Source organism: Panulirus ornatus, chromosome 20 (genome assembly GCF_036320965.1).
Source record: "Panulirus ornatus isolate Po-2019 chromosome 20, ASM3632096v1, whole genome shotgun sequence".
Lineage (NCBI taxonomy): Eukaryota > Metazoa > Arthropoda > Malacostraca > Decapoda > Palinuridae > Panulirus > Panulirus ornatus.
The window spans coordinates 58298588-58319683 of NC_092243.1; the positions used below are offsets into that span (position 1 = coordinate 58298588).

The 21096-nt window shown below is 40.7% G+C and overlaps 1 protein-coding gene across 12 annotated transcripts in view; it reads left to right on the top strand.

The window, feature by feature from the left end:
- Positions 1–21096, top strand: part of Mo25 (calcium binding protein Mo25) — a 97967-nt gene that overhangs the window by 70186 nt on the left and 6685 nt on the right. For all 12 annotated transcript variants that reach the window (XM_071675003.1, XM_071675004.1, XM_071674994.1 and 9 more), the window contains 3 exons: positions 5582–5700; positions 15783–15951; positions 19664–19828. In XM_071675003.1, coding sequence (XP_071531104.1) covers positions 5582–5700; positions 15783–15951; positions 19664–19828 — 453 coding nt within the window. The remainder of the gene's footprint in view (positions 1–5581; positions 5701–15782; positions 15952–19663; positions 19829–21096) is intronic.

Below are 21096 nucleotides of genomic sequence, written 5' to 3' on the forward strand. Positions count from 1 at the left end.
ATGTGTTTGCTCATCATGTGTTACGGCATTGTCAAGTTGGTCATCACCTGAAGCAGCAACTGGACTCTGGCCATATGCACGCATATAGTGGGGCATTGTAACAGGGTTGAACAAATGTGGATTGTATTATTATGAGTCCATAAATATCCTGAAATGTATGAACATAAACTTTTGTAACAACACTTTACAGAGATATGAGACATTTATTTATGCACAAATGGGCATTAATTATGAGACATAACATCGGTTCACACACAAATGAGGGTTGCAAGTTTGAACTTATGAAATATTGTAAAATACACCTCATAATGAATGCATATAAGCATTTTCCTAATAGTTTTACATGAGAATATTACTGCACATTTTAGGGCAGGAGTGTGTAAGTGCACGCTTCATAGGGTTGCAATATATCTCAATTGAATTGGATTACCTTGAGATAGCAGACTTCAAGGAATGACTTACCAAATTTTGATAGATCATTTGGAATTACTCTGTTTTAGGTGAATATTTTTGTTTGATGAAATTGTTGTGTCAGGTGCAAATTGGACAAGACTAAACATTAAGATGACAGTTGTGTCATGGTGTGTAAGGGTGTTAATGAGCTGGTCCAGGACTTATGAAGTGGTCAGAGCAAGGCATTCAGCATTCTTTGGGGCTTAAATGATTATGATAGACTCTGGTTTTAGTATGTTATATATGGCAGTGACAGACTGATTGTGTGCAAACAAGATTTGTGTTCATCTCTTCCCAATCCTGGCTCATAAATGGGAAAAGGAAATTAGGTTTGAAGTAATACCTCAGTGTTAATTAATGATCTACAGGCTGATTTATATTTTTATTGTATGGGAAAGGATTGTACCTGACGATGTCCACAAGGATTTATAGGAATAATGGTGGTAACCTTTGGCCCCCTGTAGAGTAGCAGTTTTGTGTATGACTTACCAGATAATTGGTAGAATAGTCTTTAGAAAAAAATTAATCTTTGTTGATTATGAAACTGGGCCACTGACTTTTTTTTGCCTCCTCTGTTGCTCTTATGGGTGTTCCTCTCGCTGTCTCCATTAGAATTAGGGTAAAGGATAGTAGAAAGCCAGGGCACTGCCTGGCACATGTAAGATGGTGGGGATGGCCTGGTTGAACTAATTATTTCTTTAACTTTTGACTAATTGGGTGGCTACTGTCTAGTTTTTATTTCCAAGCAAACATGTGGTTGATTTAATACAAATCACATGGTTACCATCATTTGTAATATTTATAAAGCTTCTCATAGTTTAAACTTGGTTTCTTTTTATCTCATATTCATGAGGATGATCTCGCATATTTTATCATGTTTCTATCAAATTGATGGAGTATATGAACTAGGGTGCATACAATAAAACTTCTGATATAATTTTTGATTTGTCAAGTGAATCAGTCACCAGAATCTCTTGAGTGTTAAAAAAGTAATTTAATGTTCAAATATATTCTCTTGATGGGTTATACTACAGTAACCTAAGGGCCAGACAAAGTATACCAGCTCTTTTGTTTAATCCCAGATGTGTGTTTCACCATACCAGGTGCATTGTGTATATGATGGAATCTCATTGTTGAATGAATTTATCCCAAGTGATAAGGGAGAAAGAATTCTATCCACATACTTCCTTGTGTGTCTCTGAAGGTAACTAAGAGGTGTGGGAGTGATAGGGGTGGGACACCCCCCCACTTGTATTTCAGTTTCTAGAAGATTAAACGGATGTCAAGTAAGGAGTGCTTATCCTGTTTGAATGCTCAGGCTGGGATTTCTGAATGTGTGTGGGTACAACCAAGATGAGAAAAAGAAGAGATAAGTAGTGTAATTTATGAATTGAACCTGGATGTTATATCCCTGAGTGAAACAAAGTGTTAAGGTAAGGGGGAAAACTAGCTTGGGAATGTCTTTAAGGTAAAGTCAGGGGTTAATGTGAGGGAGAGAGCTAAGGAAGGGGAGCACCACTTCTGAATCAGGAGTTATAGAACTATATGAAAGAGTGCAAGGAAATGACCTTGAGAATGATGTGGGTAAAAAGAAAGTGTATTACCAGAGATGGGTAATTGTTTGTGCATATGCATCTGGCCATGAAAAGAATGATGGAGAAAATTGAGTACTGAGTGTGTTAGCAGTTTCATTGCATGAGACCAAGTATTAGTGATGATGATTTAAATGCAAAAGAGAGTAATGAAACAGTTGAGGGTATGATTTGGAGCATGGTGTAATCAGTTTTGTGAATAGAAATGGTACCAGCTTGTGGAATTGTGTGCTGAGAAAGGACTCTCATTTGGAAATACCTGGTTTAAAAAGAGAGACATAAATAAGTATAGGTGGATGTGTAGGAAAGATGATTAGTTGGCATTATTAGATTACATACTAATTGTTAGTTGTGCAAAACAGAGACTTTTGGGTGTGAGTGTGATGAAAGGGTCAGTGGGTAGGATGTCTGATCAGTCATTACATTGTGGAAGGAAGAATGAAGATTTATAGAGGTTTTTGGAAAAGACAAAATATGTGGATGAGTAGAGGATGGTGAAAGTAAGCTTGGTAGAGAAACTTGTGTGAAGAAATACTGATAGAGATTGAGTGTAGAATAGCAAAAGGTGAGAAAAGTTAGGGAAGTAGGTGATGAATGTGAGTTATTTAGGGAAAAGTGCTGGCATGTGTGAGAGGAGTGTATGGCATTCGTAAGGTGGGAGGCGAGCAGGTGAAAGCATGTAGTGACTGGTGGGATGAGAAAGTAAAATTGCTTTTGAAACAGAAAAGAGAGGTGTATGGGTGGTATTTACAGGGAATAAGTGTGGGTGATTGGGAGATGTACCAAGAAAGTGGCTTGAATTCACATGGAAGGTGCAGGGGCTGAAATTGAGGGTGAATGAGAGATTGGGCGAGCAAGTATTTGCAACCGTCAGGGACAAGATTTTTTTGAAGGAGAGTTAATTATGTGAGAAAAACAAGAGGACAGATGAGAACATTGGCAGAGGAGGCCAATTAGGAAATTGGTAACAGGTGAAGTACAGGTAGGGTCTGCATTTTAAAGGATTGTTGAATGTATTTGATTATAGGGTCGCAGATGTTTGGTGTTTGGGTTGGGGAGTTGTGCGAAGTCATGGCGATTGATTTGGTAAAGAGAAAAGAGGTGGTGAAAGTCTTGCATATGGTGAAATATGGAAAGGCAGCTGGAGTGGATGGTATGGCAGTTGAATTTCTCAAGAAAAGGGGTGATGGTGCTGTTGATTGATTAGTTAGGATTTCATTGTATGTATTGATTATGATTAGGTGTCAGAGGATTGGAAAAATGCATGTATAATGCTATTCTTTAAAGGCAAAGAGGACAAAGGTTAGTGTTCAGATTGTAGAGGCATAAGGTTGTTGAGTGTAGTAAGTTAGATGTATGGAAGAGTGGTCATTGAAAAAGTGGTGCTATGCTCAGAGCATTAGACTGGGAGGAACAGTGGTCTTTCATGAGTTTAAGAGGTTTTGTGGATTAGGTGTTTGTTTTGAAGAATGTGTGTGAGAAATACTTAAAGAAACTAAAGGATATGTGTGTGGCATGTATAGATCTAGGGAAACCATGTTGTGTAGAGAGGTTAGTGTTCAGATTGTAGAGGCATAAGGTTGTTGAGTGTAGTAAGTTATATGTGTGGAAGAGTGGTCATTGAAAAAGTGGTGCTATGCTCAGAGCATTAGACTGGGAGGAACAGTGGTCTTTCATGAGTTTAAGAGGTTTTGTGGATTAGGTGTTTGTTTTGAAGAATGTGTGTGAGAAATACTTAAAGAAACTGAAGGATATGCGTGTGGCATGTATAGATCTAGGGAAACCATATTGTGTAGAGAGAAGGCGGAGGAGTTGGTCCAGGTGAAGATGGATCTGCAGCAGGGGTGTGTAATGTTACCTTGATTGTTTAATTTGTTTATGGATGGGGTGGTGAGGGAGGTAAATACAAGTGTCTTGGAGAGGGGGCAGGTGTGCAGTCTGTCGGGAATGAGAAGACCTGGCAAGTGATTCATTATTGTTAGATAATGACATAGCACTGGTGGCACTTTCAGGTGATAAAAAGTAGAAGTTGGTGTTTGACTTTGAAAGAGTGTGTGAAAGAGAAATTTCTGAGTAAATATGAATAAACGCAAAGTTAATAGGTTTAGCAGTGTGTAGAGATAAGTTGTCTGGGAAGTGAGTTTCAGTGGTGAAAGATTGCGGGAAGTGAAGTGCTAAAGATCCCTGGGGTGGATGTAGCAGCATTTGGAACCTGAGAAGTATTGGCAAGTCTTAGGATGAGCAAGAGGGATGAATATGCTGGGAGCATAGAGGAATGTGTGGAAAGTGCAGTCACTATCTGGGAGGACAAAAATGGGTATTTGAAGGTATAGTGGTCCCAGTGACTTTGTATGGATGTGAGGCATGGGCTGTAGATGAGAATGTACAGAATAGAGCATAAGTGTTGGAAGTGAAATGTTTATAAACAATATGTGTTGCAAGTAGGGTTGATCGATTAAGTAATGATAGAATTAGAGAGAGGCATGGTGATAAGAATAGTTTGGTTGGGAGAGTTGAAGTATTTATGTTGAAATGGATTAGACATATGGAGAGAAGGAGTAAGAAGTTAACAAAGAGGTTATATGTGTCAAAAGGGGAGGGAACAATTTGAAAAGGGAGATGAAAGGATATGGAAAAGAAAATAGGAGTAGTAGGGGGTTGAAAGGTGTGCACAGAATAGACAATTGAGGGGGATATTATTTCAGTGCATTTCACATGCCAGCTAGAGACTGGTCATGAGCAAATGAGGCCTTTTCTTTGTTCATGGTACTGCCTCAAAGATGCAAAAAAATAGCAAATATGAAACAAATAAAGAAAAGAAGAAAGGATGTATTAATGTTTTGGTCACTTGGAGAGAATGAGTGAGGAAAGATTGACCAAGAGGATATATGTGTCAGAGGTGGAGGGAACAAGGAGAAGTGGGAGACCAAATTGGAAGTGGAAAGATGGAGTGAAGAAGATTTTTAGTGATCGGGGCCTGAACATGCAGGAGGGTGAAAGGCGTGCAAGGAACAGAGTGAATTGGAATGATGTGGTATACCAGGGTCGACATGCTGTCACCGGATTGAACCAGGGCATGCGAAGCGTCTGGGGTAAACCATGGAAAGTTCTGTGGGGCCTATATGTGGAAAGGGAGCTGTGGTTTCAGTGCATTATACATGACAGCTAGAGACTGAGTGTGAACGAATGTGGCCTTTGTTGTCTTTCCCTAGCGCTACCTCGCACACATGCGGAGGAAGGGGGTTGTTATTTCATGTGTGGCGGGTGGCAATGGAAATGAATAAATGCAGACAGTATGAATTATGTATGTGTGTGTATATGTATATGTCTGTGTGTGTATATATATGTATACGTTGAGATGTACAGGTATGTATATTTGCGTGTGTGGACATGTATGTATATACAATTGTATTTGGGTGGGTTGGGCCATTCTTTCGTCTGTTTCCTTGCGCTACCTCGCTAACGCGGGAGACAGTGACAAGTCAAAATAATAAATAAAAAAATAAAATGTATTCATACAATCTTTTCATCTGCAGGGCAAGAAGGATGTCGCTCAGATTTTCAACAACATATTGCGAAGGCAAATAGGTATCCGCTCTCCAACAGTTGAATATATCTGTACTAAACCAGAGATTCTCTTTACTCTGATGAAAGGGTAAGTAACTTACTTAGTACTTTCAGGGGAATCTACCAGCATTTTGTTTTTGTTTTTTTCTGGTAAGAACCCAGTTGAGCTTGTTTGATTGATGCCATGTCATTTGTTTACTTTCTGTTCAAAAATCATTCCAGAGTTTGTTTGAGTGGTAAAACTAGTAATTATTTATGGAATTAAACTTTGTTCATATGAATGTAATTGCATCTTAGTTCATTGGACAATTTTTTTCCACTAGTCTCCAGATATTGCATATGTAGTTCCTGTAAACACGTTGCATCTTTTCATCTGTATGTTGTTAAACAATATAGTGTGTTCTCAAGTGCTTTACAATATAAGATTGATAACATGTAAGGACAAGGATAAGTGGAGACTCCATTGCTGTGGCAACGTAAGGACAAGGATAAGTGGAGACTCCATTGCTGTGGCAACCCCCTAAATTCCCAGGAGTTCCCATGGGAACGGGCTTCAAGTGATATAGATAGGTAGATCAAATTATTTTCAAAAGAATTAAACCATTATGATTACAGGGGTATCTTTTCAGCATGGGTAAATATAGTTATAGAACTACAATTACCTACAATTACCAGACAAAATTGTTCTCTTTCCCTACTGTCAAGGGACAAGGTTATACGCTGATTCTGTATAAAAAGTTTTATACAGCATCTTATTATACTTTGTCTCTGTCCTCTGCATTAGTGAGGTAGCGCAAGGAAACATCCAAAAGAATGGCACGACCCACCCACATGCACATGTATTTACTTAAATGCTCACACACGCACGTATACATATTTATATATTTCAATGTATACATACACATTCATACACAGACATATACATATATACATGCTGCCCTCATCCATTCCTGCCACCACCCTGCCACACATGAACTGGCACCCCATCCCCCCCTGCATGTACGAGGTAGCACTAGGAAAACACAACAAAGGCCACATTCGTTCATACTCAGTCTCTAGCTGTCATATGTAATGCACCGAAACCACAGCTCCCTTTTCACATCCAGGCCCTGCAAAACTTTCCATGGATTACCCCAGACACTTCACATGCCCTGGTTCAATCCATTGACAGCACACCAACCCTGTTATACCACTTCATTCCAGTTCACTCTATTCCTTGCACGCCTTTCACCCCCCTGTATGTTCAAGCCCCAATTGCTCAAAATTTTTTCACTCCATCCTTCCACCTTCAGTTTGGTCTCCCACTTCTCATCCCCTCCACCTCTGACACATACATCCTCATTGTCAATCTTTCCTTACTCATTCTCTCCATGTGACCAAACCATTTCAATACACCCTCTTATGCTATCTTAACCACACTCTTTTTAATACCACACATCTCTCTTACCCTTTCATTACTTACTCGATCAAACTACCTCACACCACATATTGTCCTCAAACATCTCATTTCCAACACATTCACCCTCCTCCGTACATCCCTATCTATAGCCCATGCCTCACAACCATATAACATTGTTGGAACCACTTTTCCTTCAAACATACCCATTTTTGCTCTCTAAGATAACGTTCTTGCCTTCCACACATTCTTCAACGCTCCCAGAACCTTTGCCCCATACCCCACCCTGTGACTCACTTCCACTTCCATGGTTCCATCTGCTGCCAAATCCACTCCCAGATATCTAAAACACTTTGCTTCCTCCAGATTTTCTCCATTCAAACTTACCTCCCAGTTTACTTGTCCCTCAACCCTACTGAACCTAATATCCTTGCTCTTATTCACATATACTCTCAGCTTTCTTCTTTCACACACTTTACCAAACTCAGTCACCAACTTTTGCAGTTTCTTACCCAAGTCAACCACCAGCATTGTATCATCAGCAAACAACAACTCACTTGCTAGGAATTCCTAAGCCCTCTCATCCACAATAGACTGCATACTTGCCCCTCTCTCCAAAACTCTTGCATTCACCTCCCTAACAACCCCATCCATAAACAAATTAAACAACCATGGAGACATCACGCACTCCTGCTGCAAACTGACATTCACTGGGAACCAATCACTTTCCTCTCTTCCTACTCGTACACATGCCTTATATCCTAAAAAAAAACTTTTCACTGCTCCTAGCAACTTACCTCCCACACCATATACTCTTAATACTTTCCATAAAGCATCTCTATCAACTCTATCATATGCCTTTTCCAGATCCATAAATGCTACATACAAATCCATCTGTTTTTCTAAGCATTTCTCACATACATTCTTCAAAGCAAACACCTGATCCACACATCCTCTACGACTTCTGAAACCACACTGCTCTTCCCCAATCTGATGCTCTGTACCATGCCCTCACCCTCTCAATCAATACCCTCCCATATATTTCCCAGGAATACTCAACAAACTTATACCTCTGTAATTTGAACACTCACTTTCATCCCCTTTGCTTTTGTACAATGGCACTGTGCATGCATTCCGCCAATCCTCAGGCACTTCACCATGAACCATACATACATTGAATATCCTTACCAACCAGTGAACAACACAGTCACCTCCTTTTTTACTAAATTCCACAGCAATACCATCCAAACCTGCTGCCTTGCTGGCTTTCATCTTCTGCAAAGCTTTCACTACCTCTTCTCTGTTTACCAAATCATTCTTCCTAATCCTCTCACTTTTCACACCACCTCAACCAGAAACCCTATATCTGCCACTCTATCAACAAACACATTCAACAAACCTTCAAAATACTCACTCCATCTCCCTCTCACTTCACCACTACTTGTTATCACCTCCCCATTTGCCCCATTCACTGATGTTCCCATTTGTTCTCTTGTCTTACACACTTAAATCACCTCCTTCCAAAACATCTTTTTATTCTCCCTAAAATTTAATGATACTCTTTCACCCCAACTCTCATTTGCCCTCTTTTTCACCTCTTGCACCTTTCTCTTGACCTCCTGCCTCTTTCTGTTATACATCTCCCATTCATTTGCACTATTTCCTTGCAAGAATCTTCCAAATGCCTCTCTCTTCTCTTTCACTAACAATTTTACTTCTTCATCCCACCACTTACTACCCTTTCTAATCTGCCCACCTCCCATCTTTCTCATGCTTCAGGCATCTTTTGCACAAGCCATCACTGCTTCCCTAAATACATCCCATTCCTCCCTCACTCCCCTTTTGTCATTTGCTCTTATCTTTTTCCATTCTGCACTCAATCTCTCCTGGTACTTCCTCTTACAAGTCTCCTTTCCAAGCTCACTCTCACCACTCTCTTCACCCCAATGTTCTCTCTTCTTTTCTGAAAACCTTTACATATCTTCACCTTCATCTCCACAAGATAATGATCAGACATCCCTCCAGTTGCCCCTCTCAGCACAATAACATCCAAAAGTCTCTCTTGCACGCACCTATCAATTAACTCATAATCCACTAATGCTGTCTGCCCATCTCTCCTACTTACATACGTATACTTATTTATATCTCTCTTTTTAAATCAGGTATTCCTAATCACCACTCCTTTTTCAGCCCACTCTTTTTAAATCAGGTATTCCCAATCACCACTCCTTTTTCAGCACACAAATCTACAAGCTCTTCACCATTTCCATTTACAACACTGAACACCCCATGTACACCAATTACACCCTCACCTGCCACATCACTTACCTTTGCATTCAAATCACCCATCACTATAACCGGTCTCATGCATCAAAGCTGCTAACACACTCACTCAGCTGCTCCCAAAACACTTGCCTCTCATGACCAGGTGCATAGCCACCAATAATCTTCCATCTCTCTCCATCCACATTCAGTTTTACCCATATCAATTTAGAGTTTCCTTTTTTTACAATCTATCACATACTCCCACAACTCCTGCTTCAGGAGTAGTGCTACTCCTTCCTTTGCTCTTCTCCTCTCACCAACCCCTGACTTTACTCCCAAAACATTCCCAAACCACTCTTCCCCTTCACCCTTAGGCTTCATTTCACTCAGAGCCAAAACATCCAGATTCCTTTCCTCGAAGATACTACCTATCTCTCCTTTTTTCTCATCTTGGTTACATCCAAACACATTTAGACACCCCAATCTGAGCCTTCGAGGAGGATGAGCACTCCCCACATGACTCCTTCTTCTGTTTCCCCTTTTAGAAAGTTAAAATACAAGGAGGGGAGGGTTTCTAGCCCCCGCTCCCATCCCCCTTAGTCGTCTTATATTGACACACGAGGAATGTTTAGGAAGTATTATTTCTCCCCTATCCCCAGGGATAATACAGCATCTTACAAGGCCCTATTACTAGATGTTAGGTAACTAGAATTGCAAGGTTGGGTAATTCACCGTGGAATTTTTAAAAATTCTTATGGTTTTTAAATGACAGACTTTCTTGATTGATGGTAAACCTTTCTTTCAGTAACTAGATTTCCCAGTTTGGTTTCTTGTGACCAAGAAGTGCTATAACAAAAGGAAAGGTAATCTGACCTATTCTTCTGTTTGAAGAATATCCTGGTGGATAGTCACCCCAGGAGGCAGTTTACAAAAGCTTATGTACCAACCATGAATCTGCTTGGGATCTTGTTTTATATGCCTATAACACTAAGAAAAGCCTGACACCTGGCCAGCATATTTGGAACCAAACAATATCCGTTAGTGGACTTTAATTCACGTACATGTCTGCTTCCTTTTTTATGGGGTATTACTCTAATGGGAACAGTCATTATATTGGTAATGGACCAAATGGTTATACTGTTTTACAGGTATGTTATACAAGTTTGACAGTCAGCATTATCCATCTTATATTGTCAGAATTAAGCCCCACTTTATCTGTCTTGGAATGGCTTGTTTCACTGATATGTGCTTGAAGATGAATGAGGTGTTTTTTTTTTTTTTCATGCTTCTACCGTATAAAGTATTTTTAACTCACATGGACCTCATTGTATGAAAACAATTGTGTTGAAGCTTATTTTGTATAGATAATATGAGTTCCAGTAGATATATATAAGTAGAGAAATGATATGGATCAAGATATATTGATGCCTTACATGTGATGGCTAGAGAATGGATGTAAGGGAATGTGGCCTTTCTTCTTCTGTTCCTGGTGTTGCCCCCTAACATGGGAACAGTAGTCAAGTATTGAAAAAGAAAAGATATATAGGTGACCTTTAGTTAGTCTTGAGTTAGGGATTTTCTGACTGGCCAAGAAATTAGGCTGAGGTATTCATATGACAAAGAAAATGAACATCACTAAAAGATGACAGGCCTTAAGTTAATGTTTATTCTTTTCTCATCTTGAAAGAGAACAAAGGATTCAACATGCTTTCTGCTGCATTGCACTGAGTTTCATGGTGAAAAATGTATTCAATCAGTAAATTAACCCTCCCCCTTCCCCCTCTGTTGATGACTGCACTCTTGAGGGTATTGACTGACATGCACTGTAAACAGTCATTATATTTAAAAAGCCTGCCAACTGATGGCATCAGTCACATCATGCTCCTTATACCTAGTCACTAGTTATTACCTTCAGAGTGTTTTGACTGGACCGTGGAAAGATTCATCATAATTTGTGAATGTTAACTGTAGAATGGTGAAGTATTTTCATTACTGATGGCATCATATTCTGCCTTTGCTGTCATAATTCATGGGTTAAGGCCTCAAACATTTCATTTGGTAAACTATCGTTTTTTTATGTCCCAGAGTTAAAAGTACCATATATGTTCACAAGAAAACTCATTTAGCTGTGATTATGTTTTAGCTGTCCATAAAGTGGTATCTTGCTAAGGTACCTCTCATATGTGATTATTTCCACTCATTTGCCCTTCACCCATTTGAAAGACCATTCATTTTACCAATAAGTCTCATGTCTTTATGGTTCTTCCTGGCTCAGACGATGGACGTTCAGCATCTGAAGACATGCATTTTTGAACCTAGGTGCATCACGTCAAAGCTACACATTTCATTCTACTTGTAATTTACCTTAATATGCATATTATCCCTGGGGATAGGGGAGAAAGAATACTTCCCATGCATTCCTCACATGTCATAGAAGGCGACTAAAGGGGACGGGAGCGGGGGGCCAGGAACCCTCCCCTCATTGAACAGATGAAAGAGTCACGCGAGGAGTGCTCATCCTCCTCGAAGGCTCAGATTGGGGTGTCTAAATGTGTGTGAATGTAACCAAGATGAGAAAAAAGGAGAGATAGGTAGTATGGTTGAGGAAAGGAACCTGGATGTTTTGGCTCTGAGTGAAACGAAGCTAAAGGGTAAAGGGGAAGAGTGGTTTGGGAATGTCTTGGGAGTAAAGTCAGGGGTTAGTGAGAGGACAAGAGCAAGGGAAGGAGTAGCACTACTCCTGAAGCAGGAGTTGTGGGAGTATGTGATAGATTGTAAAAAAAGGAAACTCTAAATTGATATGGGTAAAACTGAAAGTTGATGGAGAGAGATGGGTGATTATTGGTGCATATGCACCTGGGCATGAGAAGAAAGATCATGAGAGGCAAGTGTTTTGGGAGCAGCTGAATGAGTGTGTTAGTGGTTTTGATGCACGAGACCGGGTTATAGTGATGGGTGATTTGAATGCAAAGGTGAGTAATGTGGCAGTTGAGGGAATAATTGGTATACATGGAGTGTTCAGTGTTGTAAATGGAAATGGTGAAGAGCTTGTAGATTTATGTGCTGAAAAAGGACTGATGATTGGGAATACCTGGTTTAAAAAGCGAAATATACATAAGTATATGTATGTAAGTTGGAGAGATGGCCAGAGAGCGTTATTGGATTACGTGTTAATTGATAGACGCATGAAAGAGAGACTTTTGGATGTTAATGTGCTGAAAGGTGCAATGGAGGAATGTCTGATCATTTATCTTGTGGAGGTGAAGGTGAAGATTTGTGGGGGTTTTCAGAAAAGAAGAGAGAATGTTGGGGTGAAGAGAGTGGTGAGAGTAAGTGAGCTTGGGAAGGAGACTTGTGTGAGGAAGTATCAGGAGAGACTGAGTACAGAATGGAAAAAGGTGAGTACAAAGGAGGTAAGGGGAGTGAGGGAGGAATGGGATGTATTTAGGGAAGCAGTGATGGCTTGCGCAAAAGATGCTTGTGGCATGAGAAGCGTGGGAGGCGGGTTGATTAGAAAAGGTAGTGAGTGGTGGGATGAAGAAGGAAGATTATTAGTGAAAGAGAAGAGAGAGGCATTTGAACGATTTTTGCAGGGAAAAAATGCAACTGAGTGGGAGAGGTATAAAAGAAAGAGGCAGGAGGTCAAGAGAAAGGTACAAGAGGTGAAAAATAGGGCAAATGAGAGTTGGGGTGAGAGAGTATCATTAAATTTCAGGGAGAATAAAAAGATGCTTTGGAAGGAGGTAAATAAAGTGCGTAAGACAAGGGAGCAAATGGGAACTTCATTGAAGGGGGCTAATGAGGAGGTGATAACAAGTAGTGGTGATGTGAGAAGGAGATGGAGTGAATATTTTGAAGGTTTGTTGAATGTGTTTGATGATAGAGTGGCAGATATAGGGTGTTTTGGTCGAGGTGGTGTGCAAAGTGAGAGGGTTAGGGAAAATGATTTGGTAAATAGAGAAGAGGTAGTAAAAACTTTATGGAAGATGAAAGCCGGCAAAGCAGCAGGTTTGGATGGTATTTCAGTGGAATTTATTAAAAAAGGGGGTGACTGTATTGTTGACTGGACTGGTTGGTAAGGATATTTAATGTATGTATGATTCATGGTTAGGTGCCTGAGGATTGGCGGAATGCTTGCATAGTGCCATTGTACAAAGGCAAAGGGGATAAGAGTGAGTGCTCAAATTACAGAGGTATAAGTTTGTTGAGTATTCCTGGTAAATTATATGGGAGGGTATTGATTGAGAGGGTGAAGGCGTGTACAGAGCATCAGATTGGGGAAGAGCAGTGTGGTTTCAGAAGTGGTAGAGGATGTGTGGATCAGGTGTTTGCTTTGAAGAATGTATGTGAGAAATACTTAGAAAAACAAATGGATTTGTATGTAGCATATATGGATCTGGAGAAGGCATATGATAGAGTTGATAGAGATGCTCTGTGGAAGGTTTTAAGAATATATGGTGTGGGAGGCAAGTTGTTAGAAGCAGTGAAAAGTTTTTATCGAGGATGTAAGGCATGTGTACGTGTAGGAAGAGAGGAAAGTGAATGGTTCTCAGTGAATGTAGGTTTGTGGCAGGGGTGTGTGATGTCTCCATGGTTGTTTAATTTGTTTATGGATGGGGTTGTTAGGGAGGTGAATGCAAGAGTTTTGGAAAGAGGGGCAAGTATGCAGTCTGTTGTTGATGAGAGAGCTTGGGAAGTGAGTCAGTTGTTGTTCACTGATGATACAGCGCTGGTGGCTGATTCATGTAAGAAACTGCAGAAGCTGGTGACTGAGTTTGGTAAAGTGTGTGAAAGAAGAAAGTTAAGAAAGAGTAAATGTGAATAAGAGGTACAGTAGGGTTGAGGGTCAAGTCAATTGGGAGGTAAGTTTGAATGGAGAAAAACTGGAGGAAGTAAAGTGTTTTAGATATCTGGGAGTGGATCTGGTAGCGGATGGAACCATGGAAGCGGAAGTGAATCATAGGGTGGGGGAGGGGGCGAAAATTCTGGGAGCCTTGAAGAATGTTTGGAAGTCGAGAACATTATCTTCGAAAGCAAAAATGGGTATGTTTGAAGGAATAGTGGTTCCAACAATGTTGTATGGTTGCGAGGCGTGGGCTATGGATAGAGTTGTGCGAAGGAGGGTGGATGTGCTGGAAATGAGATGTTTGAGGACAATATGTGGTGTGAGGTGGTTTGATCGAGTAAGTAATGTAAGGGTGAGAGAGATGCATGGAAATAAAAAGAGTGTGGTTGAGAGAGCAGAAGAGAGTGTTTTGAAATGGTTTGGTGACATGGAGAGAATGAATGGGGAAAGATTGACCAAGAGGATATATGTGTCAGAGGTGGAGGGAATGAGGAGAAGTGGGAGACCAAATTGGAGGTGGAAAGATGGAGTGAAAAAGATTTTGAGTGATCGGGGCCTGAACATGCAGGAGGGTGAAAGGCGTGCAAGGAATAGAGTGAATTGGAACGATGTGGTATACCGGGGTCGACATGCTGTCAATGGATTGAACCAGGGCATGTGAAGCGTCTTCGGTAAAGTAAACATGGAAAGTGTGTGGGGCCTGGATGTGGAAAGGGAGCTGTGGTTTCGGTGCATTATTACATGACAGCTAGAGACTGAGTGTGAACAAATGGGGCCTTTGTTGTCTTTCCTAGCGCTACCTCGCACACATGAGGGGGGGAGGGGGTTGTTTTTCCATGTGTGGCGAGGTGGCGATGGGAACAAATAAAGGCAGACTATGAATTATGTACATGTGTATATATGTATATGTCTGTGTGTGTATATATATGTGTACATTGAGATGTATAGGTATGTATATTTGCGTGTGTGGACGTGTATGTATATACATGTGTATGTGGGTGTGTTGGGCCATTCTTTCGTCTGTTTCCTTGCGCTACCTCGCTAAGGCGGGAGACAGCGACAAAGTAAAATAAAAAAAAATAAATACATATTCAAACTGCTTTCTGGTTCTTAGCTACATAAAATGAGCAGATCACATTTACTGTCCAGTTTGATCAAATCTTTTTACAAACTGCATCATCTGTTATTTTAGAAGAATTGTTGTATTTGTTTTACAGTTGTTAGTAATGATGAGAATACTGTACCTCTCTGAAGTTACTAGTTGTGATGCGAATATTATATCTTACTTTATGGTATCTTTCTCTGTCTTGCTCATGGTACCATTACTCTTGCACCTTTAGGAGCTTCACTGTCAGGCCTCTCTTGCTGTGTTATCCATGTTACACTTTTTAGGCCCAAAATTAAGTAACTAAAGAGACCCTTTACCTCCCAATTTTTTTTAAGATCTTTCTTCTTTCTTAGTAGTGATTATTTAGATAACCACAGTGTGAGAGAATTCAGAGGAGAACTGGGGCCATGCATAGTTACTGAGAAAAAAGTTAAAGTTTATTGACATTTTTGTTTAAAAAGAAAGAAGGAATTATTTAAGTGGAAAGGTTTTATATCTATTAGGATCTTAAAATGTAAGAACATCCACTGATATATATTATTCTTTGTGACATAGATATGAACACCAAGATATTGCCCTTCATTGTGGAACAATGCTTCGGGAGTGTGCCAGGTATGAGGCCCTCACAAGAATTATCCTCAACAGTGATGACTTCTATAACTTTTTTAAGTATGTAGAAGTATCTACTTTTGATATAGCATCTGATGCCTTCTCCACTTTCAAGGTATGTGATGTATCATTTGTTACTTGAAAATTACTTTTTCCTTTAGTCTCATATTTTTCTTCACATACTTCATTGCCTCTGTTACTTTAATGAGGTAGTGACGGAAACAGACAGACACTGGCCACATTTGTACACATCCACTCTCTGTATTGTTTGATATACTGAAACTAGAGCCTATCATCCATAGCCAGACTCTTCAGATTACTCTGGTTTAGCTTGATCTCTTCATACTCCTTGGCTGAGGCCATGGACAGCACTGCATATTTTTTTTTTTTTTTTCCCCCCCGCTGTCTCCCGCGTTTGCGAGGTAGCGCAAGGAAACAGACGAAAGAAATGGCCCAACCCACCCCCATACACATGTATATACATATGTCCACACACGCAAATATACATACCTACACAGCTTTCCATGGTTTACCCCAGACGCTTCACATGCCCTGATTCAATCCATTGACAGCACGTCAACCCCGGTATACCACATCGCTCCAATTCACTCTATTCTTTGCCCTCCTTTCACCCTCCTGCGTGTTCAGGCCCCGATCACACAAAATCTTTTTCACTCCATCTTTCCACCTCCAATTTGGTCTCCCTCTTCTCCTCGTTCCCTCCACCTCCGACACATATATCCTCTTGGTCAATCTTTCCTCACTCATTCTCTCCATGTGCCCAAACCATTTCAAAACACCCTCTTCTGCTCTCTCAACCACGCTCTTTTTATTTCCACACATCTCTCTTACCCTTACGTTACTTACTCGATCAAACCACCTCACACCACACATTGTCCTCAAACATCTCATTTCCAGCACATCCATCCTCCTGCGCACAACTCTATCCATAGCCCACGCCTCGCAACCATACAACATTGTTGGAACCACTATTCCTTCAAACATACCCATTTTTGCTTTCCGAGATAATGTTCTCGACTTCCACACATTCTTCAAGGCTCCCAGGATTTTCGCCCCCTCCCCCACCCTATGATCCACTTCCGCTTCCATGGTTCCATCCGCTGCCAGATACACTCCCAGATATCTAAAACACTTCACTTCCTCCAGTTTTTCTCCATTCAAACTCACCTCCCAATTGACTTGACCCTCAACCCTACTGTACCTAATAACCTTGCTCTTATTCACATTTACTCTTAACTTTCTTCTTTCACACACTTTACCAAACTCACTGCACTCCACTGCAATACCATCCAAACCTGCTGCCTTGCCGGCTTTCATCTTCCGCAAAGCTTTTACTACCTCTTCTCTGTTTACCAAATCATTTTCCCTAACCCTCTCACTTTGCACACCACCTCGACCAAAACACCCTATATCTGCCACTCTATCATCAAACACATTCAACAAACCTTCAAAATACTCACTCCATCTCCTTCTCACATCACCACTACTTGTTATCACCTCCCCATTTGCGCCCTTCACTGAAGTTCCCATTTGCTCCCTTGTCTTACGCACTTTATTTACCTCCTTCCAGAACATCTTTTTATTCTCCCTAAAATTTAATGATACTCTCTCACCCCAACTCTCATTTGCCCTTTTTTTCACCTCTTGCACCTTTCTCTTGACCTCCTGTCTCTTTCTTTTATACATCTCCCACTCAATTGCATTTTTTCCCTGCAAAAATCGTCCAAATGCCTCTCTCTTCTCTTTCACTAATAATCTTACTTCTTCATCCCACCACTCACTACCCTTTCTAATCAACCCACCTCCCACTCTTCTCATGCCACAAGCATCATTTGCGCAATCCATCACTGATTCCCTAAATACATCCCATTCCTCCCCCACTCCCCTTACTTCCATTGTTCTCACCTTTTTCCATTCTGTACTCAGTCTCTCCTGGTACTTCCTCACACAAGTCTCCTTCCCAAGCTCACTTACTCTCACCACCCTCTTCACCCCAACATTCACTCTTTTTTTCTGAAAACCCATACAAATCTTCACCTTAGCCTCCACAAGATATTTATTAATTTTTTGTTTTACCATTTGATTTTTATTTCTAAAACAAAAGATATGAATGTTGTAGTGATATAGTAAAATTTACCTATGTACATGGTGAGCTTCCCAAATGAATTGATATTTGCATTTTGACTGCCAGCTATAAGGTGCAAACCATCCTTATGCTGCAACGTAGACAAAATTTCACACATTCTTCAATGCTCCCATAACCTTCGCTCCTCCCCCACCCAGTGACTCGCTTCTGCTTCCATGGTTCCATCTGCTGCCAAGTATCTAAAACACTTCTCTTACTCCAGTTTTTCTTCACTCAAACTTGCCTCCCAGTTAACTTGTCCCTCAAACCTACTGAACCTAATAACCTTGCTCTTACTCACATTTACTCTTAACTTTCTTCTTTCACACACTTTACCAAACTCATTCACCAACTTCTGCAGTTTCTCGCCAGAATCAGCCACCAGCGCTGTATCATCAGCAAACAACAACTGGCTCGCTTCCCAAATACATGTACATATCAACATATACATACACAGACATCTACATATATACACATGTACACATTCATACTTTCTTGCCTTCAACTATTTCTGGCACTACCCAGTCCCACAGGAACCAGCATTTGCTACCTCCTGTATCAGCAAGGTAGTGCCAGGAAAACATAACAGACAAAAATGGCCAAATTCATCCACACTCCGTCTTGAGCCGTCATGTGTAATGCAATGAAACCACAGCTCCCTATCCACATCCAGGCCCCAGAGACCTTTCCATGGTTTTCCCCAGATGGTTCACGTGCCTGAGCCAGGTACCCATTTTATGGACCAACCCCTCGGGGTGGATAAACAGCTGGGTTTATTGTGGATCGACTGCTGTAACCAGGATTCAAACCTATGCACTCAATCCTGGGTGACCTGCAAATATGTCACAATCAGAAATGCTAACTGTTACACCACAGAGTCCATGGACCTACTTGCGACGTTACTAACGCTCTATGACGTATGGTCCCACCTAGTGGATTTGGCCTGCTTTCTGAGTTCTGCTGAGGCTCCATCAAAAAAGGAAGGGGCCCCTGAGGCAGGGTGTTTAGGTAGGTAGGTTGATAGATAGGTATAGGTGTCAGGACTCTGCATGAGTGAAAAGCCACCTTGGCAAGGCTGTATCATTGCGAGTGAACAGTACATACTCATCAAAGACTTTCCTGCTCCAAAGGGTCCATCATCCCCAGTTCCTTTGTTGAGTGCAACCTTGAAGCAGCAAGTAGCCCTCTAAAGGGGTCCTAGCTTTGTATGATATTTATTTGTCTGGATTAAAGCAGGTTAAGATATTAGAAAAGAAAGGGAACGAAGTAGAATTGCAGTATTATGATCAACAGAGCCCATGTATTCATAATTTTTTTAAAGTATACTCCTAATAAGGGAATGAAGTAGAATGGCAGAATTATAATTATCAGAGCCCATGTAGTTATGATTCTGCAGTTCTACTTCATTTCCTTATCAGGAGTATACTTTAAAAAGAATTATAAATACATGGGCTCCGATGATCATAATATTGCACTTCTACTGCCTAATTTAGTGAGGAGATAAAGAATTGATAGGGAATATTAACTTACAACACTTTGCAATTTGATAATGTGGCTTTATTTTTAAATACCGTAGGTGTTTTATTCTGTGCATATATCAATAAATAATGCCCATTCCAATATTGTTGCTTTTTCTAGTATTTGCAAATGCAATGCATAAAGAATGTTGAATCTTTTACAGGAGCTTCTGACAAAACACAAGATGCTATGTGCAGAGTTCCTGGAACAAAACTATGACCGGGTATTCTCCCAGTATGAGAATCTCCTCAACTCGGACAACTATGTGACCCGTAGACAGTCACTAAAGTTACTTGGGGAGCTTTTATTAGACAGACATAACTTTTCTGTAAGTAGCAGTATCTTGTAATTCGCATTTTTGTTTCATACATATTCAAAATTTCTAACATTATATATACGTCGGTGAAGGGGTCAAGGGGAAGTGATAACAGGAAGTGATGAAGTGAGAAGGAAATAGTGAGTATTTTGAAGGTTTGTTTAATGTGTTTGATGATAGAGTGGCAGATGTAGGGTGTTTTGGTCAGGGTGGTGTGCGAAGTGAGAGGGTCAGGGAGAATGGTTTGGTTAACAGAGAAGAGATAGTGACAGCTTTGTGGAAGATGAAATCCAGCAAGGTGGCGGGTTTGGATGGTATTGCAGTGGAATTTATTGAGAGGGGGTGACTGTTATTGATTGGTTGGTAAGGATATTCAGTGGAGAAGTGCCTGAGGATTGGCAGAAAGTATGCATAGTGCCGTTGTACAAACGCAGAGGGAATAAAGGTGAGCATTCAAACTAGAAAGGCATAAGTTTGTTGAGTATCATGAGAAATTGTATGGGAGGGTAAAGATTGAGAGGATGAAGGCATGTGCAGAGCTTTAGATTGGGTTGTGGTGTCAGAAGTGGTAGAGGATGTGTGGATAAGGTGTTTGCTTTGAAGGAGGTGTTTGAGAAATTCTTTGAAAACCAGATGGAATTGTATGTAGCATTAATGGATCTGGAGAAGACATATGATCAGGTTGATAGAGATGCTTTGTGGAAGATCTTAAGAATATATGGTGTGGTGAGGTAAGCTGCTATAAGCAGGGAAAAGTTTTTACCAAAGATGTAAGGCATATGTACAAGTAGGAAGAGAGGAGGGTGATTGTTTGTTAGTGGAGGTCGGTCTGTAGCAGGGGTGTGTGATGTCCCCATGGTTGTTTAATTTGTTTTGGATGGGTGGTAAACAAGGTAAATGCAAGAGTTTTGGAGAGAGAGGCGAGTATGCAGTCTGTTGGGGATGAGAGGGCCTGGGAAGTGAGTCAGTTGTTGTTCACCATTGATACAGCACTGGTGGCTGATTTGAGTGAGAAACTGCAGAAGTTAGTGACGAGTTTGGAAAAGTGTGTTAAAGGAGAAAGTTGAGAGTAAATGTGAATAAGAGCAAGGTTATTAGGTTCAGCAGGATTGAGGGTCAAGTTAGTTGGGATGTAAGTTTGAATGGAATAAAATTGAGAAAGTGAAGTGTCTTAGATATTTGGGGAGTGGACATAGCAGCAAATGAAACCATGGAAGAAATGCATCCCAGGGTAGGGGAGGGAGCCAAGGTTCTGGGAGCGGTGGAGAATGTTCGGAAGG